Source organism: Mus caroli, unplaced genomic scaffold (assembly GCF_978045245.1).
Source record: "Mus caroli unplaced genomic scaffold, Mus_caroli_1 scaffold_1, whole genome shotgun sequence".
NCBI lineage: Eukaryota > Metazoa > Chordata > Mammalia > Rodentia > Muridae > Mus > Mus caroli.
The window spans coordinates 88912532-88935757 of record NW_028227256.1 but is presented as its reverse complement, the minus strand read 5'-3'; the positions used below and the strand labels follow the sequence as shown (position 1 = coordinate 88935757).

General features: G+C 45.2%; 1 protein-coding gene across 1 annotated transcript in view; it reads left to right on the top strand.

Annotated features, from left to right (window-relative positions):
• The window catches only part of Ndufa10 (NADH:ubiquinone oxidoreductase subunit A10), a 34725-nt gene that overhangs the window by 8359 nt on the left and 3140 nt on the right, over positions 1-23226 (top strand). The window contains exons 5-9 of the mRNA XM_021171889.3: positions 923-1044; positions 2270-2349; positions 3083-3137; positions 4969-5054; positions 13491-13599. Coding sequence (XP_021027548.1) covers positions 923-1044; positions 2270-2349; positions 3083-3137; positions 4969-5054; positions 13491-13599 — 452 coding nt within the window. The remainder of the gene's footprint in view (positions 1-922; positions 1045-2269; positions 2350-3082; positions 3138-4968; positions 5055-13490; positions 13600-23226) is intronic.

Sequence of the window (23226 nt, the reverse complement as noted above, 5' to 3'; positions counted from 1 at the left end):
GAGGGGAAAATGGCCTAAGGAATGAGATGTTGGCATAAACAAGTAGGCAAATGGAGATGGAACAGAGGAAGCAAGCAGAGGGCCAGGGCTGGTCCATTGCAAGTCTAGCAAGAAGGGCAACGCATAGCTTTCTCCTTGTGTGGGTGTGGTCAGGGCAGTTGGGGCAGGTGCCCTAGCCCATGGGCATGGCTCCTCCCTGTTCCCGCTTGGTTCTCCTTGGTCTTGGTCACAGAGCAGTCCAAGATAGCCTTCAACACAGTGACCTCGAGGGTCACTGGAATGTTCAGAAGTGAAGTGTCTTTCCATGGGCTTAGTGCAAGCACCCACATGTCACTTCTGGATGATTTGCCGTGGAAACAGTGTTTCTCAACACTGCGTAGAGGTACCCAAGTGTGGATATCCCACTGTGGACCTAGTGCCTTCTCCCTATTGGGGCTAGTGTGAGTAGGTTGTGTGTGATGACCCTGGGTTGTTGTTCATTCTAATAACAAGAGTGATCATCTGGACTGTGGTGTCTGTGTTGGGTGCTGAGGTGAGATGACTATGGCAGTCTCAGTGCTCTGCTTCATTTCTGTGTAAATCTGATTCACTAGATGCTTACATCAAAGTCTCTGAGACATTCTGAACCAGGTAAGTGTAGCCTACGTTTTTCACCTGAATCTGAAATACTTAGAACTCCCTATAGAGTCTTATATGTGTATTGTAAAGAAACAGATACACATATCTGGCTGTATTATGCATCCCAGCTCAAGAAACATATGAGGAGAATGCAGGTGTGCTTCCAGCTTGCCCAGGAAGTGAGGTAGACACACGCAAGGTCTATCCTGTGGGCAGTGGTTAGGTTAAGTCTTGGTATAGATCCTCATGTGCCAGGAGAAGCCTGGAGCCGTCTGGACTCTGATGGTGATGGGCTCTCTTGTAGGTGTGGACCACTATAATGAAATTAAGCGGCTCACTCTCCCGGAGTACCTGCCGCCACACGCAGTCATCTATATTGATGTGCCCGTGCCAGAGGTACAGAGCAGGATCCAGAAGAAAGGAGATGTAAGTCATTCCCCATAAGAGCCAGGTGTCTACATGTTCTTGTGATCAGCATGGGCCAGGTGCCAGTTCCCAATGGCCTTTTTAAGTCAGCACACATGTGCAGGAGATCCCAAACATGAACACACATCTGTCCCTGAGTCATGCTTGTGGGGAGACAGAGAGCACCCCATCTACCCTGCCTGGACCTTTCTCTTCTCAGAGTCTCATGTCCTCTGTCCTGGAAATGAAAGTGATTTGGATGTCCCTCACATGTCCTGATTCTATGAGAGCCATATGCTCCGTATCCAGCTGCCCTTTTGGTTGACACTCTGAGAGATTAATAGATGCTGGTCATGGGGAAGACATGGCCTTTGCATGCTGTGGTGGCGATATAGATTGCTGCAATGAGCTTAAAGTGGCCATCCTCAGTGCTGTGTCCTCACAGGGGCTCAGGGGCATCATTCCTAGTGCAGGCATCAAGTGGTTTTTAAAACATGTATTGATTACTATTATTATATGTACTACCATGTATTGTAAACTGTCAAGATGTGCATGTGCCCCAGCACACACACACAAGGGTGAGGACCACTTTGTGACATTCTCTCTTCCCCTTTCACATGGGTTCCAGAGATTGGTCCCAGGTGTCTAGGCTGTGTGGCGAGCACCTTAACCCACTGAGCCATCTTGCTTACCCCCTAGGTGAACCAGCTCTTCCCTGCCCTAACAAGGACAAGTGAACCTTTTTGTTTGTGCATGTCCCTCAGGCTGCATAAGAGCTCACTCTAAGTTGATGAATAACTCAGGACTTGCCATGGAATTACAGAGGGAACTGCAAATTTTTAATCTCCTTCGTAAAATAACTTTCAGCAAAATTGTTTATGGAAGTCAGTGAGAAAACCCAAGTCATATTCCATAGCTGTAGGAAGAAATTTTGTTAAGCCAGATAACATATTTGAAATGTTTCAAATACTTGTGAGTCCAAATTTGAACTGTCACCTATGTGTTTTCTAAGTCAAGTCTTAGTCTCACCAACACAAAAACAGTCGCTTTATAAAAGGGCGATAGGGGGTGGTCATGACACAGGTTCCTCGAGTCAGGAATCGTTCTCACTGCCTGTCCCCTGAAGTTGGTAGCTCTTTAGAAGGAGTACCTCCAGTTATGGATTTTGCATGCATACATACATACAATTTAAAAAAAAAAAATGAGTCTGATCACCTCCTGGGATGTTTTCTCTGCTTTTGTTTAGCCACATGAAATGAAGGTCACCTCTGCCTATCTCCAGGACATTGAGAATGCCTACAAGAAAACCTTCCTCCCCAAAATGAGGTGAGCCCAGCCCAGCTCTCCCATGTAAGACAGATTGCCTTGCAGAGGCTGGAGCCTCACAGCCCACAGTGCTTTCTCTCCACTCACAGCCTCACGCTGCAGAGCCGATGGGAGCCTTTTCAATACAGGTTTTGTACATTTGTTTGGGTAGGCTTTTGCTTTTTTGGTTTTGTTTTTAATTTTTCCTCTCCTGTTAGGTCCTTAAAATTCTTGATGCTAAAAATAAATCTATGCTCAAGTCCATGGCAAATCTTAGCACTAAAGGTCCTATGTATTCTATTCAGGTAGTAGGTAAATATCTAGAAAAAACACTCAGCATGGCCGAAGAGGAAGTGCATGAGTACACAGCCCCATGGGTCCTTTGAGTGGGTATCCTTCAGCAAACTTAGGGCCAGCACTACCACCTGGGTTGTCTTCTATCCCTGTTAGTTGAAGCGTGAGGGAAGTGTGCTTTCCTAGCTCCACGTGGCTCTCTGGTCCTTGGCATATTGTGTATAACAGATTGTTTGATACTGAAAATCTTCAGGGTACTTAAAACTACGAATAAAAACAAAATGAAGTCAGTGATCTTTGCCTTCCACAGTCACACTGTGATGGCATGAATTTCAGGACACTCAGGTCCCAGATGGTGGGGGACGCTTATGTCAGAGCAAGGGACTCTGGTGGCTGCTGGGCATTTGCACAGACCTGCTCCCTGGAAATGCTGACCGTGTGCCTTCATTCTGTCTTACAGTGAAATGTGCGAGGTGTTGGTGTACAATTCCTGGGAGGCTGAAGACCCAACCAAGGTGGGGCGATGCCAGCCAGCAGCAGACTCTCTTCAGCTTGATGCTCAGGGTTCCCCAGACCACCTGACGAGGTTGATTCCTGATAGTTTAGAGCATTGGCATGTCACAATCAAACGGCAAAATCCACCCAACACTCCCTGCTCGTCAGCCACCCTGAGCTGTGAAGCTTTTGACTCTTCAAAAAAATAGCTTCGTGTGTGTGATCTTAAAATCAAATGCAGAGATGCAGAATTAAATAGGACTTGTATCAAAAAACATGACAGGACCTTGCCTTAGTTCAGAGGAAAAGTTAGTCATTTAAAGAGAACTGTTTTCCTTAAGTCTGCATTTTGTGAAATTCCAGTTAATAACTGCATTTTATGAAATCCCAGTTAATCTTGATGGAGTTTTCAGGGAACTTAATGAGTAACAACCAAGAAAATTCTGAAAAGGAGTCATTCAGGACATCTGCTCTCCCAAGTACAAAAGTGTATGCACAGTAAGGAAAAGATTGGGTTGTTAGTACAAGGCTAACAGATCATCCAGTTGGTGTGAGTTTGCTTTGGTTCACCAGACTCCAGGAACAGCACAGAAAGACTCTCTTAGTTTGGCAGAGTCTTCAAGATAATAAAAATCAAAAAGTGAAATAAGAGGGGAAAAGTAATTTCTTAAATGGTATTAAGATAAATGGATATCCATTTGGTGAAAAAAACAAACAAGTTCGAGGCCAGCCTGAACTACATAGTAAAGTCAAGACCAGCTTGGACTGCGTAATAAGACCCTGTTAACAACAACAAAAACTAACACTGCCCCCACCCCAGCCTAGAGTTCTGCCTTATATTTCATTGTATATTCATTGTATCTAAAGCTTCAATTACCAGCAGACAGGCCTGGCCTAGTGAGGCTTGTTTGTAATGCCAGCACTTGGGAAGCAGAGGCAGGAAGATTATTGTAAGTGTGAGGCAGCCTGGTCTATCTAGTGAGTTCCAGGCAAGCCAGGGCTGCATGGCAAAACCCAGTCTCGGACAGAAGTGAAGGCCAGGAAAGGCCAGTGAACAATAAGGAGCATATGAGTGCTAGCTCAGGCTTCTCAGACCTGCAGAAGGATCTTCTTGCAGAGCTGATGGCTGTGAGCCACCTGCATGCTCAGCCCTTCTGTACAGAGGGCAGGAGGAAGGGGACCTGGTGAGTTCTTCTACCAGGGAACAGCATTCTGCTCTCAGAAGGAAACTGTGTTTAGTGTGGCTCTGCTGCCTCCTGTAAGCATTCTTTTGAGTTCCTGGCTTGACCTGCTTGGACTGGAAGGCTGGTTTCACTACCTTCCTGGACCAACTCCAAGTTGATCACATTCAGTTTATTTTTGTACCTTTTGATTGGAGTTTAGACATTATGTTTAGATAGTATATCTTAGAATTATGAACCTCCGACCTTTAGGTGAGGTCCGATCTGGGCATGTTCTGAAACAGCAGTGAGTGTGAGAAGATTGCCTCTCTGCAGGGCAGGAATAGAGGCCTGGGCTCTCCAGAAATATGTTGGTGTTCAGACTCCTCTGCTTCTGTGTGGCTGCCTTCCCTTGCAGAAGGAAGTAGTTTAGGAAGATATGGGGATATGGGTACTCTCCTTAATTGGCTTTCCTCTCATCTCACCTTTCTTCCCATCATCAGGGCGGCTTCTGTCCCCTTGCTCTTTCAGAATGTTGACGGGGCAGGGTCATGCTGAACCCACTGAAGTCCCGCCATTTGTTCTTCTTGATTTGTATATCTTCTTGGTTTGTATGATCTGCCAGGACTTTGTAAACGTTCAGTGTTGCCGAATTCACAATTCTAAGCTGGAGTTGTTTCTATTGCTTCAGGTGGTAGAGGACATTGAATACCTTAACTACAACAAAGGGCCTTGGCTGAAACAGGACGATTGGACCTTTCACTACCTGCGGATGCTGTGAGTGAACTTCTGGGGTGGGAACAGACTACCACACTGCAGGGGTCTGCTGCATGCTGTAGAAGTGGACAGTTTTTAAATAATTAATGCTTCAATTAGTTGTCAACTGCACCAGCCAGGACTGCGATCTTTGCCCTTTTTCCTTCTAAGCAACTTGCTGTACATAGTAATTTGTTGTTATTAACTGCGTCATTATTTTGCTTCTACTCTGTGCCAGGTTTGGTTTTAGTTTGAAAGACTTTAAGATCAAATAAAATGTCTGCTCTCAGCAGAGGCACATTTTAGTGGGAGATGCAAGCAAACTAGGGCCCGGAACTACTGAGTTATAAAGGCCACTCCCAAGTCTGACTCCTGGGAAGCCTCAGACTCCCTCAGCCTTTCCATGCAAAGGCCGATACACCTTGCTCACTCAGCCCCTGCCACTCACTTCCTTCCCTCCAGTTAAGACTGCTGGGAGTATCTTCCTGCCACATTCACAGCAAGGAACAAACTACTGTGACAAAATAGCCTCAGGGAGAGAACTTTGAGTTTCAGAGGAAACAGGTTTCCCATTTTTCTGTTTATCTCTGTGTCTGTAAGCAAGCTTGCAGCCCTCTTTTGGAACCTGGTTGCATTCTGAGCAGATACACCTACACAGGGCCCCCAGGAAGAGTTGGGTGCCTTGTATTTCCATAGAGGATATGCTAGATCTTTAAAGGGACTTCCAGAGATGCAGTTGTACCAGCAGGTTACTTCATTGAGAATAAGAATCGTTACTGGGTCAGACTGTACAGATAAATACATTTTACAACTACTGATATTTTTTTCTTTTTTGGCAAGATTATTCTGTAGAAACTATTGGTATTGAATATTTTATCTATAAAGAAGCACAGTTAGGGTTGAGAGATAACCTAGTTAACTAGTAAGAGACCTGAGTAGATTCCAGGCATGCCCATAAGAATCTAGGTTTAGTTGTGCGTGCTTGTGTGGAAGCAGAGGGGTCCCTGGGGCTTGCTGATCAGCCAGACAGCCAAATTCTTTCAGTAAGAAACCCTGCCTCAAACATTAAGACTGAAAGAGAATGAGGAAGACTCAGAATTACCCTCTGGCCTCTGTACACAATAGAGACACAAACATACACACATGCATTTGCACACACACAGGAACATGAATGTGTACACGTGGATACACAGTGATGCAGTATAATTAAATAGAAATGAACAGAAGCCTGCCAATGTGTTCAGAGAAGAATTGCTTGGGCATGCAGTTTCTAAATTTCAGTTACGTTCCTCCTGGCTGCTTTGTGCTGTGAGTCCTTTTCCTGCTGGTGACTTTCAAAGAGCCAGGTTGTTGGCTGTTCATCGAGGCTTTGTTTTCATTGATGGTTTTTACTCTTCCTCCTGCTTCCCTAGATCTCAGCTGCTCTCTTCAGCATCCCAGGGTAGACAGCTGACTTAGACCCTCTTTCCTAACAAAGCCCAGGTTCACTCAGTTTCACTAAGGTAAAATATTTTCAGAATTCTGTTGAGACTTTCCTTGTCTCACATAGGATTTAGGAGTGTGTCATATCTGGGGTTTCCACCTATCATTCTTCCCCCACCCCCACTCCCAAACCCGGCTGTGATCTGCAAACATTCTGCTATTTCTCTTCTTTCACCTCCATTCAGGTGTCTTTCTGGGTGTCATGTCTTTTGCCTTGGCACATGCTCCATTGAGCAGACAGTGTGGGTTCTGTTATGGGAATGCTGAGCTTGCCTGTCATAGAGCCAAGGCCTGTGGTGATTGGGTCATCTGTGTCCTCTGTAGGATCTGTCAGTTCTGAAAGGGGCTTAAAGCTCAAGCAATGCCTGTTCTCTGGGGTCTCTCTCTCCATCGAGTCCTGTTTATTTTTGCCTTGTAGTTCAATTGTTGTTGTTAAATATATCTTCTAATTAGAGAATGCTCATCTGCATATGCCTGCTGTTTTCTTTTGTTCTGAATTTTTCTCTGTCTGAAATATTAACATTTACATTAATATTAACTTTTGCTCTCAGCAGAGGCATGGTGTCTTGTCCATTCTTTTACTTTTATTATCCCAATTTTAAGTCATTTTTCCACACAGCAAGTAGTTACGTCTTGTTTTTTTCATATTGTCTTGACAGTTGTATCTTCTTTTTTTTTTTTTTTTAAGATTTATTTATTTATTATATGTAAGTACACTGTAGCTGTACTCAGATACTCCAGAAGAGGGCACCAGATCTCGTTACGGATGGTTGTGAGCCACCATGTGGTTGCTGGGATTTGAACTCTGGACCTTCGGAAGAGCAGTCGGGTGCTCTTACCCGCTGAGCCATCTCACCAGCCCCCAGTTGTATCTTCTATACTTGGATCTTTTACATTAAAATGAGCAGTACTATTAGAATCCATTTCTCTGTAGTCTGTGCTTTCTACTTATTACATTGTTTCCTTTCCCTATCTCTGAATTTAACTGATCATTTAATATATTCTACTTTGTATCAGCATTTCATACTTTAGAAAAAAACTGCATTTCAGTTGCTGTGTTTTCCTGTAATTCCTAGCTCATCTGTGTCCAGTGCCATTCCACAGGAGGGCAGGTGGCTGACAGCATGGTGCACTCTCGGTCCCTTACAGCATTGCTGGCATTGTTCCACTCTACTGCAAGATACGATCTCTTAGTATATTGTAACTGTCATCTAAGAAGTGTGCAGTTAGCCTACTTTAGCCACAACATCAGCCAAGTTTGTTGTTGTTGTTTGTTTGTTTGTTTGTTTGAATATTGTGGTTGTTCTGAGGATGTGGAGACTTTTCCTTCTCAATATTCTTTGAACATTATAGTGTGACTGCTGTGTCCACAGTGAGAATTACTGAAAGTGTGTGGCTGGAAACATGGAGGCTGTGTGACAGTCAGTACTGTGCTTTTTATGTCCTTGGAGCTTGCTCTCCACAGGGTCTCTGAAAACATCCCTGTAGATACCATGGGATACCTATAACTGCTTGAAATGGAGTCATACATTCTGTTTCCTTGAATAGGTAGGGGTGTGTGTGTGTGTGTGTGTGTGTGTGTGTGTGAAAGAGAGAGGGATTTATTAGGTTGATTTATAGGTTGCTGTTGTGATAATCCAGCAATAGCTATTTCACACTATTCCCTCTAGTCCCTATCTGGTGCTGAGGGCCTGGAAGATTCATAGAGTCTTTTTTTTTTTAATTTATTTATTTATTTTATGTATATGGGTACAATGTGGCTGAACAGCTGGTTGTAAGTCTTCATGTGGTTGTTGGGAATTGAATTTTTAGGACCTCTGCTTGCTCAGGCCCAAAGATTTATTTATTATACATAAGTACACTGTAGCTGTCTTCAGAAGAGAGCATCAGATCTCATGACGGGTGGTTGTGAGCCACCATGTGGTTGCTGGGATTTGAACTCAGGACCTTCAGAAGAGCAGTCCGTGTTCTTAGCCACTGAGCCATCTCTCCAGCCCCATTCCCAGAGTCTTAAGTGTACATTAGAGTCCCAAAGAAGTTGGTTCTAATATTGGTGCATGAATGCTGCAACAACAGGATAGATGGACTTGCCAGCAAGAATGAAGACAAGCAAGCAGGAAGCATTTGCCTCATTCTGTAGCCCTGACCATCCAGCCAAAATATTGTCTCCAACCCATAAATCAATATTCAGACAGTCACACAATCTTTCAAGTAAAATGTACAGCCAGGTACCCTGCCCATAGTGGTGCTCACTGTGAAGACTTCCCTGCACTCAGGGTTCTCCAGAAGGTAGTATGTGCTTTGAATCAGCATTCAGTATGTGGTGCTGCTTCGATAGCCAGTCTAGGTATCAGGAAGTGGAAGGAATGATTCCATTCACTGTCATCCCTGGAATCCAGTAAGAAAAATTTTGCTTCCTGATTCTATGGCATTCTACCCTGCTGTCCAGAGGTTTTAGTACTAGAGAGTGGGCTCTTGCTGTGAAGAACTTGACCATGTTTTATTTGTTTGTTTTGTTTTAGGAATGTGGAAGGCCTTGATGTTTTAGATTAGTAAAGTAGCTGAATTTTGTAAGCAGAACGTAATGGACTCTTCTAGTAGGAACTTGAAAGTCAGTAGCACTGAGGCTCATATTCACGCATGGACTTTACCAACAACTAGGCTGTGATATCTTGGCAAAGAATCTGGCTGCCTTCTGCCCTTGTCCTGAGTACTTACCTGAAGCTAATTAAGTAATAGACTAATCTCTTTGGCAGAGGAAATTTCAAGAGAGTATAGCATTGAGTCTGTGGTTTGGTTATTATTGATAATCCGTATATAGTTCTACACTGAAAAAGAGCAAATGGAACAAAAAGAAATAACAACATATATAACCTGAAGGAAAATAAAAGCACTAGGAAGTTTAATGTTTACAGCCAAGGCATCTCTGTGAAGAGAGGCTTCAATTGTTTAAATAGATTAGTTAAGGCAAGTCCACATTGGACTGTTCCTCATTGGAGGGTAAGATGCCCAGGAAACAAGACCTCATACAGCTAAGCTTCCAACTTATGAGGAAGCTTCAACATACCGATGTGGTCAAAGGCAAAGAGGGCCCATCCCAAGCTGGCTGCTGAACTTGGCAGTGTTATCTAAATGGTATTGGCTCTAGAGGCATGAAATACACAAGAATTGAGGAGTCAGAAATTCTTCTTCCATAGTTTCAGGGAGCTGTGAGTCCAGGAAGCATGTGGCAGGGGAGTCCTGCATGAAGGCTAGCCCTAAGAGGACAGGAGGCCATATAAGATTGCTGCATGAAAATGAGAAAGTGAAGGATGGTTTGCAGTGGAAAGCCCAGATGTGGAGATGCTGTGAGGTGTCTGTCAGGAAGAGCTTCAGGAAGTGGAGCTGCTGCAGCACTCTGAGCCTGTGCCTGTCTTGCCCTGCTCTGTCATGTGCTTGGGATAGAGTCTGAGGCTGTTGGGCCCCTCTGTTCATGCTAACCCTCACTTCTCCCCAAAGACTACTCTAAAGGCTGATGTACTCTGTTGTGGTTTCTCTTCTGACCCTGTTGTTCTCTGCTGTGGTGGTTTGGTGCCCTCATTTTGGATCTCTGCTTCTGGTCAGTTCCTAACTGCCCTCACTGTTTTCCAGTACACCTCCAGAGGTTCGTCTGTTTTGTTTGCTTGTTTTTAGGTTAAGAGAGTTCCTGTTTCCTCTTTATGAAGAGTGCTCTCAAGCACTTAACATTTCTGTTCCTGGATTAGCTCAGAAACTGCAACCTCTGTCCTGCTCTAGCACCTGGTGATCTGAATCCCCGTGTTGAACTTTATATTCTTCACAGCCTGCAAGGTTATCACTGTCTTGTTATCACCATGACACCTCCTCTTAATGCCGTGGGTCTGTCACACAAATGTCTTGGGATCCTTGCTTTTTAGGATCAGTTAACTGGGCAGAGGGTATGAGCTAGCATTAGAAAAAGAGGACTAAGATCCAAACAGACTCACTGAGACTAGGGAGTATTTCTGGCTTTTGACCTCCCACAGATAATACCATGTCATTTTCTAAATGTGATCTGAAACACATGTTGATCTGACCTGTGCTTAAAATTCATAATTTTGGTATTACTTAGTTATATGGTTATCAGGGTATAGAGCTGTGACCTGTAATTTTCCCAGAGTTTGTGAGTTACAACATCCAATTAATTGCTTGTATTTCATTTACTGTGGCTTTGTCCTTTCCCTGTGTTGTGTCCTCTCCTCGGTTTCATAAGTTTTCAATGGTAATTGTGTTGATCTTAATTTCTTGAGTGAAAATTATGATCTGTTTCTGAGACAATTACTGTAAACATGCCACTTGCAGTTATACTTATTTGGTCCAGACTTGACCAAATTATTGCTTTAGAACATTTCTGTTTAATTTCAGCTACATTTCACTGCACCCCACCCCCACCCCCCCCCACCCCCGTACCCACCCTCCCAGCCCCACCTACTGCCCGTGAGGCTCATTGCAGCTGCTGGAAGTTTCCAGACAGAGATCTAGTACTGTAGTGATGGATGCAAGTTCTCCACATGGTTTCAGGCAGAACTACAGTTCAGGAGGAAGTAAAAACAGCCTGTGGAAAGTGGGAGAAAAGTGGACTCTCTCCGATGGGAGGAATATTCAGCCATAAAACCTTAATTGCTGTTCTGTACTTTTCTGTTGTCTTGCCTCAATGCCTCTGGTTAAAGCTGTCTGTCCATGGTACTAATCAGCCTGTGACACTGCATCACATCATAGTTGGACACTGGTGTGGCAGGAACATTGTTCTCAGCTGGTTTATTCCATCTGCAGCTTTGAACCAAGTGTTTATTGCGTAAGCAGAGCTCCTTATCAGCTTTGTTTTCTGAGTCATAGAGGCTTCCCAGTGCCTTTAGTTTTTCATTACCTCTGGTCACGGATGTTATCTTTAGCCTGTCTGACAAGCATTTACTGGAGACATGCTGTGTCTCTCCTCGTCCTGTGAGCTCTGCTAAGAGTTGTTTCTCCAGGTTAAGTAAGGTACACAACAGAGTGCTTTTAAAGCCGCCTTGTTCTTTTTCTGGGGCATGTGTAAATTGTAATTCTGGCAAATTAAACATAGATGGCGCTGTTGTTCTATATTTCACATACTTCCAGGACACCCTCCTTTGATATTTGTTAACATTTGCGGTGTACTTCATTTTTAGTTGAAATATTTTGTTACCTCTTCAACAGAATTAACAGTAGCAGGTACAGAATAATCCTGTGTTACAGTAGAGAGCTGTGTGTGTGTGCTGCTAGCATAGTCATGAAGAGCATGAGAAGGTTGTCAACTTGTTGCTGTGGAGAGGGAGTGCTCAAAAGTAGTGCTGAGGCCAGGCCTTGGCACTGTGGAATTTCATGTAACAGCTAATCAGAGCAAGCTTCTACACAGAGCAGGGCTACTGTGTCCTCTACAGACTCTACTGTTTGCATGCTTGAACTGTTTTTAAATGTTTTCATTTCTTTTGGCAGAAAAAAACCAAACTGGATAGGATATGAAAGCTAAGAAAAGCAATCTTAATCTTTGACGGTGTCTATCTAGTATGGGCACTCACCTAAACCAGTGCAAACCACACGGGAGGACAGGCAGGCAGGGCTACCTGAACCACTGTGCTTGGGGGATTTGAATCGCTGAATCATTGTGGGAGTGGCACATTTGCACTAGGACATTCCTGCCACCAAGTTCAGCCTTACCACAGTCATCGTTTCTCTGTGATTTCTTGTGGAAGCAAGCATGACCCGTGGACCCATGCACCATGCATTCCTCTTAGGTTCTAGTTCTGTGGGGACCTGACTGTCTACCTGCAGATTTATATAGTGAGCCCGGGTACTTCCTACATCTAGCCACCAGGAACCAGAATCAGTTATGGAATCTACACTTGGAAATTGCAGACAAGAAACATCCTCTCTTGCCTTTACAACTTAGGTGTAGCTAAGAATCTGTTGAAAGTAATTACTTTGTTTCTTCAGCCTATAAGAATAAGAAAGGCTTTAGTGCCTTTTCCCCTCAGACATTTGTCTCCCCAGGTAGCCCAGGCTGGACTCAAACTTGTGGCAGTTCCTTTGCCTTAGCTTCCCAAGTACTAGGGTGTCTAGTGCATGACTATGCTCAGATTTAATTAAAAAGAAAAAAAGGAAAAAATGGAAAAAAAAAAAAAGGTTTGTCTCTTCAAGCATAATGGTTATGTTGAACCCATCTTTGAAGAGAATGGGCTGTAGCAATTGTATGAACGTTCTTGAATCAGCAGAATGAAATGGTAAAGCAAGGGAGAAGCCTAAAGTTGGTATTAGTAGTACCAGAATCTGACCCTTGATAAATATGGCCCCGTGTGCTACCTAGCGAGTTCCATGTGGTACTGTCACTTGGCTTTCTAATGAGGGCATAGTGTGCATAACGTGGGGACTATCATCTGCTGGTAGATTACTCCTGCTATTGTGTGTGAAGCACACATTGGCTCCATTTTTCCATTTCCCAAACCCTTCATCGAGAGCCCACTATCTGAAGGTATCAGGGCTTCTCAGAACTCCCTCATTCTGGAGCTGTTTAGCAGAGTGGCTACATGGCCCCAGAGATCTTTGAAAGAAGTGGTACTTTGAACCTGCCTGCTTGTGAACAGCACGTAGTTAGTAGTGGTGGTGGTTGTTGTTGTTGTTGTTTGGGGGTTTTTTGTTTACTTTTTTGGGGTTTTTTTAAAGATCTATTTATTTTTATGTGCATTGGTGTTTTGCCTGCATATATGTCTTGTGAGGGTGACAGATCCCTTGGAACTGGAGTTATAGACAGTGGTGAGCTGCTGTGCAGTTGCTGGGAATTGAACCCAGATCCTCTGAGCATCCAGTGCTTTTAACTGCTGAGCCATCTCCCCAGTCCCTATGATACATAAAGAGTTAAGAATATTTGCCTAATGGTACTTATTTTGATGGCTTGTTGTAATCCATGTTTGTCTTACTTTTCAGGGTTCAGGATAAGTCAGAAGTGCTGAATTACACGACCATTCCGGTCTACCTCCCAGAAATCACTATTGGAGCTCATCAGGGTAGCCGGATCTACAACAGCTTCAGAGAGGTGAGCCCTACTATGGGAGCAAAGTCAGGGATACATGTGACCACTAAGCCACCTCCGTGAAGAGTGGATCAGCTGCTGTTCCCCTCATTTCTATTGATAAAGCACTGGATCCAGTGTCTTTTCTAGGTACATTGTCTTGTTGGACACATATCTTCCATTCGTTCTTCACAGCTACATCCAGTGTCACCTTACTCCTCACAGTGTATCTCTAAGGCTTCCGTTTGTGAGGCCTTACATTTGTATGGAGTTTCCTCCAGCCAAGTGGTACATTGCCGCAACGGTGCCAGAGTAATGCAGACATGGAAATAGCATCTCTCTCTCCTCGTGACTTTCTCTAATTTATACATCTTCTTCACAAGTCTTTTGTTCCTCCATTGCTATTATTTCTAGCTATGTAGGCAGGGTCAGGGGCCTAACAAGACCAGTAGCTTGCACCAAGCAGTATCATGGAATAGGAAGTGTCCTCTGTCCGTCATCTGCTGTAGCATGTTGGTTATTGGAAAGTGTGAAACACATGGGTCTGCATCCGGAGACAGCTGCCTGCACTCCTGTCAGTTGAGCAGCAGAGGCTACAGACCACTGGAGCTTTGATTAAGGGGTTCAATGTGGCCATTCCCCCTCCTCCCTCCCTTACTTGAAGGACTCAACATTTTCTTTTAAACAAGTTCTTTGAGCCTATTTGAAAATAATTGTATTCACCGTATACATTTTGGGAGCTATCTCCTTACCATGGTCTGTGTCTGGACTGACATCTTACCTGAGTGGATACAGCTGCTCCCGATGGCCGCTAGGTCCACACACTCCCTGCCTCCCTCTGCCAGTCAGCGTTGGCCTCACTGATAGTGGGTGTGCCGTTGGCGAGGTGGATAGTACTTTCCATCTTGTGCCTTTGACATTACTGTCTGTACCCATATCAACAGAGCTTGCCTTCAAGTTTCTTCTCATGAATGTTGCTCCAGCACCTTAGACTGTCTTCAGCTAATATTTGCCCAGGATTTATTTTCTGTTCCCTTTCACGTCAGCCTTTCTCTGGTTATCTGAAGGTATTAAAATAAACAAACAAAAACCTCCAGTTATTCTGAGTATTTGTAATATGTATCCAGTTACATTGGAAAAAGTACTTATGTGGGTTGTCTCATGGTGTTTTCTGACCTGTCCTGCTTAGTTTACCTTTGGGGGATTATGGTTTTCTTCTGGCTTTCATGTATGTCCTGCTTGCCAACTAGTCATCGTTCTGTTACTAGTTGACCACTGTAGTGATTAACCTGGTAATGAAAATGGTCATCTCTGATATATTTGAGTCTAATGTCAGTAGTTTTCCTGTTGCAGGCAACATAAAGTCACAGACTGTTGAGCTCTGTTTGCTCAACTCCTCCTGTGGACTGCTGTGATAATGTGTCCTAATTCTCCATACTTCTAAGTCCCTCAAGTTATTATGGGGACTGTGAGGACAGTATTAACTCAAGATGGGGAAGGCACCTAACACTCACCCTGCTGAGCCTTAATCTGTGATAGAGCAATCTGATAACTGCAGTGTGTGTCTTTTGGGTCTGCTTGGACGGCCTGGCTCCCTTCTGCTGTTTGGTCATCTCTCTGTGCCCCCTGGACGGCCTGGCTCCCTTCTGCTGTTTGGTCATCTCTCTGTGCCCCCTGGACGGCCTGGCTCCCTTCTGCTGTTTGGTCACCTCTCTGTGCCCCCTGGACGGCCTGGCTCCCTTCTGCTGTTTGGTCATCTCTCTGTGCCCCCTGGACGGCCTGGCTCCCTTCTGCTGTTTGGTCACCTCTCTGTGCCCCCTGGACGGCCTGGCTCCCTTCTGCTGTTTGGTCATCTCTCTGTGCCCCCTGGACGGCCTGGCTCCCTTCTGCTGTTTGGTCATCTCTCTGTGCCCCCTGGACGGCCTGGCTCCCTGTGTTTTGTCTCACATCTTCTTTCACTATGCCTGATATTTGCCACTTTTGATAGTATTTTATTAAGAATAAATATTAAATAATTATAATAAAGTATTTTATTAAGGAGATCTCTAGTCAGCATTAAAGTGAAGGTAGGCCATCAGAATCCATTCTAATATCAAGCTGAAGGGCTGGCTGTGTGTGGGTTCCATGAGGTCTGATGTACTTCCAGTCTTCCTGCTTTCCTCGAGATTTCATCCCTACTGTGTGCACTGCTTCCAGAAGCTCTGTTTGGTGCCTCTCTGCTGCTGCTCATGAGACTTAGGGATACCCCAGAAGGCTGAAATGCTGACTGTAAGTCCACCTGCTCTGTCCACTAACAGCATAAAACACAGCCACTGCCTGCCTTGATTCCTGTGAGTGGAGACTTTATGTGCCATCTGTCTCTGCTCATATGGGAGGCAGAGTTGGTCTAAGCCAGCTAGTGAGCCACACATAGGGAAGTGGCTTTACGGTGAGCTTGACACCATCGCCATCATTGTGTGGTTAAGGCTTTCTGTGTTCTAATAATCTTCTGGATGGTGGCTTGTCAACTTGACACAAGCTTTGGGAAGAAGGAATCTCAACTGAAAAATGAGCCTACCAGATGCTGGTTTGGCAAGCCTGTGGAGCGTTTACTTGATTAACGATTAATATGGAAGGGCCCAGCCCACTGTGAGTGGTACTACCCCTAGGCAAGTGGTCCTGGATGGTGTAAGAGAGCAGGCTGAGCAAGCCAGGGGGAGCAAGCCAGTCAGCAAGATTCCACCATTTCTTATGCTTCCGTTCCTGCCCTGACTTCCCCCAGTGATGGATACAAACTGTAAGATGAAATAAACTCCTTCCTCCTCAAGTTGCTTTTGGTCATAGTGTTTTATCAGAGCAGTAGAGACCTTAATACTGAATATCAAAGAGAGTCCATGGCACTGGACATGTGGATTTAATTAAGTGTTAGAAAGGATAAAGATTTTAAACAAATAATTGGAGGAATCTTTTCTTTTTAATTTCTGAGTGTTTTTTAAAAAACAAGTTTAGTTACTCAAGAAGTTTTATATGTGTAGGATGCTGTGAGGCTAGTGGAGGTCTCCCTATCACCTAGGGTTTCCATATCACCAGCTTTCAGTTCATACTAGGCATGGACTCTGGGTGCTAACTGAGCTGTCACCTAGATCTCCTTAGCGTGTCACTTCTGGGCCAGGACCCCACCCAGACTTGTTGGCACAAACTATCTGTGCAGGCTCCTCTCGGCAGTGATGTGCTTCCCCCTGCTCTTAGTCACAGTGTAAAGACTTGCAGCACAGTCTCAGGTGGCCATTAGTGAGGGAGTGAATGGTCAGCATTGCATTGAGGACCCTAACCCTGATTGCCTGCAGCCTTTCTTTGCAGAGCTGCTCTGTCTCTTTCTTTCAGAAGTACTGTGTATTCTTCAGGCTTCCTCTTTGTTGACTAAGAACTGTGTGACCATGTAGAGGAATGTTAGCTTTGTTTATTTGTTGTTTAAGGAAACTGAGTTGCTTTCATTTTAAAGGATGGCTTGAAATGATGCATGGCAGTAAGTAAAATGACTTTCTTCCCAGGGACAGGATTTTCTTTGCTATTAAAGACAGCAACAATTATCATAAAATTTCCCACTGGAAATTTCTTTGTGGATGATTCAGAGATGAGTGCATGAGGCCCTTCAGTCTGTTTCCTACCAGCTATTGACAGCCTGGGAATCTGTGGCTTTCACCAAGGCACTCCCTGGGAAGCAGAACTGTTGGCCAGCCACTGTGCTCAAACCTCAGACAACTCTGACTTAGTGATCTGCTTACACTCACTGGCAAGCACTGCTACCATTGCTGTTTGGGAGCCAGCACTGCCTCACGCCACTCCTGGGAAGTGCAGGAATGCCAGCAGCCAGCTAGTGGGTCCACCCTAGCACTTCTGACAAGGATGTCAGGACACTTCATGTCCTGAGGAACAAGGAGAAGGAGCAAACTTGCTGTATAAGATGGTGGTGCAGGAGCTGTGCACCTTGGGTACTCTGGGAAGGTCAAGGAGGGACACTGAGGATGCTTCTAATGACTGCATGGGGGCTGCAGTGAACCATGACGAAGTGTTGTTAAAGACAAAAGTTTATGTGAATGGATAGGCAATGGTGAATGCCACTGGCAGTGGGAAGAGGTGTCACAGGAGACTTAGGCAGAGGACAGAATGGGGACTAGGACAGGGGTCAGCAGCTGGCCGGACCACACTGCACAGACTGGGGCCGTGGGGTTTAGACAGTCACTGTCATTTCAGAAGACTTTCTAGTAGTTGCTTTTTTGTAGCTGCAACTAAATACTTGACAAGAACAATATGGGGAAGAATAATTTATTTCCTGGGAGACTCAGGGGTGGCAGTCCATCCAGGCAAGGCAGACGAGGTAGGTAGTTAAGAGGAAGTTAAGAAGCTGAGGATGGAGGGAAAACAGACTTGCCTACAGTAGTCACTGCTTCCTGCTTCCCCAGCTCCTACTTTTCACCTCCTCCCAAACATCCTGTCATCCTACATGTCCATCCAGGGATACAGCCACTCACAGTCAGAGCCCCCCTGCTCTCATTGTCTCTGAGAACACAGGCACCCCAGAGGTCGTTCCCAATCCAGACTCATTATCACACATCCACCCTCTGGCCTGGCACCCAGATGCTCTAAACGTCCATTATGCTCAGGCCTCTGTCCATACACGTGCTTACCAGTGCTACTTTCATCGCTTAATTCTGCATGACGCCACAGGTCTGGTGATAGAGGCTGTCTCTGCACTCATGGCCTCTGCATTTGTCCCTAGCAAAGCCTTTGGCATCTGTTAGCAGCTGCCTTCAGAGGGGCCTTGTCAGGTGGCAGGTCTTGCTGTGGGAGCAAGGGTTCAGATCTATCACCATTGCATATGCACCTGAAGTCGGTAACTTCCAGAATCTGTCAGTAGCCAATAGTTCAGCAGGGCTGGGTAGGGCCCCATGAGTCCCTCCGCTATCCATGGTTGGCTGCTGACAGGCCTACTCTTGTAAAGCACAGCCAGGCAACCACAGCTCTCATGAGAGCGTGCTTCCACTCACGCCCTGAAGATAGCATTTTGCAGCCCTTTTCCTTTCTTCCTACTTTTATATTCTTTGAGTTCCCTCTTCCATGATGCTGTCTAATTAAGCCTTAGAGGAGGTATATAAATATCCTTTGAGGGATGAGCACTTAGCTATCACTTATTCTTAGCACCTTGAACAGACATGAGTCTCTGCATTCATTGTTAGTCACTCCCAGAGAAGCTTCTCTGAGTCAATAGTGGCATTTATCTATAAGTATAAGCCTTAAGTATTTAGAGAGCAGTTTAGTGTCCTGTCAGACAACAGCAGTCAGTTCCTTCTAAGACCTATAGTGTCCCAGCCATAAATTTGGGAGCAAAGGGGTGTGTGTGTGTGTGTGTGTGTGTGTGTGTGTACCCTCATGTGTTACCTCCTATGGAGCAGGCATCAAATCTATTCCAAGAGTTGTAGGTTACTTACAATAGCAGTGCCACTATTGCACTTGTAAGCATACCTTGTCTCACAAGTTGTGTTTATAGTTGTTGGGTTCACAGCTGGTAAGAGCTCAGGCCTTTTCTCACCCTTTAGTCTGTACAGCACCTTCTCACTGTGAAAGCTGTCCAGCAGGGAAGAAGTGACTGGCCAAGTTCCAGCTTGATCTCTCTGTTTTACAACCAAGGTGCCTCGTTGTTCAGTTCTGCTGGGTAACCAAGAAGAATGCTGGAAATCTATACTGGGGCCTCCATGACCAATAGCTTGTAAGGAGAGAGTTTACATTTGGGACTGGGATTTTTGTTTAGGCAGCCTGTGGAATGGAAGAAAATATCTGGCAACTATACATCTGACAGGACTGACATTTAGGACAAAGAACTAAAAAGAAAAAAAAAAGGAAGAAAAGGAAAGAAACTTCAAGAAAACAGTTCGATTTAAAAATGGGCTTTGGAAAATAGAGAATTCTCGAAATAAATATTAATGGCTAATAAATACTTTAGAAAGTATTCAATATAATTAGGCCATTAGGGAAATGCAAACTGAAACCACTTTGAAATTCTGTCTCACCCCAACCAGAATGGCTATTATCCAGAAATCAAATGATAGCAAATGCTGTCGAGGTTACAGGGAAAGAACTCTTATTCACTGTTGGTGGGAGTGTGGACTGGTACATCACTATGGAAATCAGTATGGAGGTTCCACAAAAAAGCAACACATAGACTAACCATATGACCCAGCTCTACCACCCTGGGCATAGACCCAAAGGACATTACATCCTGCTACAGAGACACTGGCCTTCAGTGTCACTGCTGCTCTTTTCACAGTGGCCGGGAAAGGAAACCAGCCTTCTAAATGTCTTGTCAACAGTTGAATGGCTTAAAAAATGTGATGTATACAAAATGGAATTGTACTCAGATATGGGGAAAGATGAAGTTTGCGGGTAAATGGATAGAACTAGAAAGCAGAGATGACCCAGGGCCAAGAAGGCAAACACCACATGTTCTCCTCATACGTGGATCCAGCTTAGACTCTTTAGAGCTGTGTGCTTAACTTGGAGCATATGGAGAAGCCAGGAACTAGAAAGCAGCTGTCAGTGACCCCATAAGGGAGGATATCTGGTAAAGCATGGGTGATGTGAGCGTAGAAAAGGATGATGCTGGGCATGGATTGGCTCCAGCCAGAACAAGGAAGACAGGGTATGGGATGAGAGAGTTAACAAAGACAATGAATGGGTTTAGGGGAAAAAATCAAGACCTCCTATTTTGTAAGCCAATTATAAAACATGTTTTAAAAGGGAAAAGAGGGGAGGTCTCCATGGCTATACTGTTGTTTCTAGAATCCATTTTAGAAGCAGCGTTGAAGGGATGGATTGGAAGAAAAGATACAGTAAACTATTTATCCTTTAAGGTTCTAATTCTGTCTTCTTTCTGAGCTGTCATGTTGGGTGTACTCCATTCTTTTGTTTGGACCCAGGTTTTGCCTGACTAACTGAACAGTTTTTATATATGGGTCTGATAGTGACAAATTCCAGTGGCTGGCTTTCCTAAAAAAGTATTTACTTCAACTCAATCTGAGAGGTCTTTTCAATTGCTACAAGATTCTAGCTTGATCATTCATACTCACAACACATGGCAGCTTCTCTGTGCCTCAAACCTGTGGTGTTTCTAGTGAGAAGTCTGGTCATTCCTGGTCTTGGTGCCCCTGTACCCTTCTATCTCTGGCTGCTTTCAGGATTTCTCAGCCCCTTTCCTGCTTGCTTTCTCGGTTTCATTGTGATGTGCCTCTGTGGTTGTCTCTCTGTATTCTGTGGAGGTTCACTGAGTTTCTTGGGGTAGTAACTGTATTTTTCAAAGCATTTGGAAAAGGTTTAGCGGTTATTTTTGAGGATTTGGGGGACTCTATTTATACATGCACTAGATGGAGGTTTCCATGGGTCACTGGAACTATTTTGACCTTTTTCTTTCTGCTTTATTTGGAGTCAGTTCTCTTAGGTCTTCATGCTCTTTTCTATGTTGTTAAGAAGTGTGTTGGTGTTCCATTGTGTTCATTTGGCTCTTCAAAGAAACAGAAAACATGGAAGTGTTGATGCAACAACAAGGAAATACTGGGAGAAAGATAGACTAGATGGGGCGGAGGGCCGGAAGCATGCTTGACTGGCAGCCAGGAGGACAGATCCAAGAGATGTGATCCAGGTTAGAGAGGATGCCTCTGGGAAGAGCCTGTGGTCACAAAGCAGACTGGCACTGCTCCTGTGCACCCAGCAATGACAGTGAGGGTGTGGCCTGCCGTGGGCAGCACAGCGAATCCCAAGGACTCATCCTTCCTAGCCCCACATAGCACATGTGCATGACTCTACACCCAGCCAACAGAATTGTACTTCAGGAATCTTACTTTGGTGGTGGGGGAGGGGGGAGTTCAAGACAGGGTTTCTCTGTGTAGCCCTGACTGTCCTGGAACTCACTCTGTAGACCAGGCTGGCCTCGAACTCAGAAATCCGCCTGCCTCTGCCTCCCAGGCGCTGGGACTAAAGCCGTGCGCCACCACGCCCGACACAGGAATCTTACTTTTATATTTGGAACTCCTGCCTGGTCCTTTCTGTTTCCCAGTTCTCCCTTATTTCTGTCATCTGTCACTTTGTCCCCAGAACGTGTCACGCAGTTTTGTAGCAGATGCTTTAGAGCCCTGTTCACTAACCCACCGCCTTGGTCGTTTCAGAGTCAGTGTGACTTTCCCTCTGGTTTAGGGTCCTAGTCTCCACTTGCACGCATCTGGGAATGTATCACTAGCTGCAGTACACTTTGAGTTTCATGGTTTGGAATGCTAGATCTTGTTCTATTCTGAGACAAGTGTTACAAGTTTTCTGGCTGCAGTGCAGTTACATGCACATCAGCATTAAGCCTGCTAGCACTGAGTTCCAGCTTTCCAGTGCCTCTAGCATAGCCTGTTTGGGGGTACAATATGGCCTGAGATCTCGCTTGTGCTTGTGTGAGGAGGAGCTGGTGGGAACCCATCTGACCCACAGCCTTCTGTGAGTAGCCATGGATTCACTCTGCTCACAGCTCCTGGAGGCTCTTTGTCCAGCTTCACATAGATATTGTCTTCAGCCATAGACCAGTGGCCCTGTAACAAATTCTGGAGCTCTCTCTCTGCCTAGACCCTAAGCCCCTACCTTCTACACTTCGGCTTGCTCAGGATCAGGGCGTGGGTCTCAGCTTTCCAGTTGGGACGCTTCTGTTATTTGATGACAGTTAGTCTGGCAGGTCTAAAGTGTTCAGGCCCCAATACTGGAGTCCAGGGCCTGGAGGCTGGTGTGTTACAAGTTGACCCAAGTCCAGTATATGGTTGGGGTAGGGTGTGGGAGTCCACGCTAAAGACTGAAGTATACACTCAAGCAGGCTGTGGCATGGAGAAAGAGGGGGCACCTTTAACAATCTCAGAACCCCCTTCCTTCATGTTGCTTGTAGCTTCGCTTGGTAGACACAAGATGACACTTGCCACCGCACCTTAATCTCCCAATGGGACCTTGGTGAAGCCATCACAGCCAACTTGCACACAGTGGGTAGGAGGTACCTTGTGTGCAGTGGCGGTCGGTGGGCCAGGACTGAAGCCAGCGTGCTGATCCTAGTGAAGGTCCTAAAAGGCCAAGATCATGGTTAGATTTTTAAGGAGAGACAGTGCTGAGTCTACACCCTTGCCTAAGCCTCCACACAGTAATCCAGACCAGCTCTTCCACACTGTCAAGTTAAACCCATGGGGTGGGGGTGGGGGGCTCTCCACACCTGCTCTTCAGGCTGTTGTGCTTCAGCAAGCAGTTCTGTTTCTGGGAGTTTATCCTAAGCACATAGCAAGGGGAAGCATTGTACGGTGGAATGGGCCTGGAAACAGTAGGGCTCACAGCACAGGTCCGCCTTCACTGGGGTGAGTAGATGAGCTGTCTAGCGACTCGGTCACAGGACCCACTCCAGAGTTTGGAGACTGAGATCCCTCTTGTGCTTGTGTGTAAGGGGGGCTGGTTCTTGCTCTGTTGATGGAATAGCTCTGTGCTCCAGGCAAGTGACTTACTCTGTATGAGAACAGAAGTACCTGTGCATCCTGTAGCATCGAAGGGCCCTCCCCAGAGGCAGCATGGTCGTGAGCTTCTTTTGCAACCTCCCAAAGAACTAATTTTTGG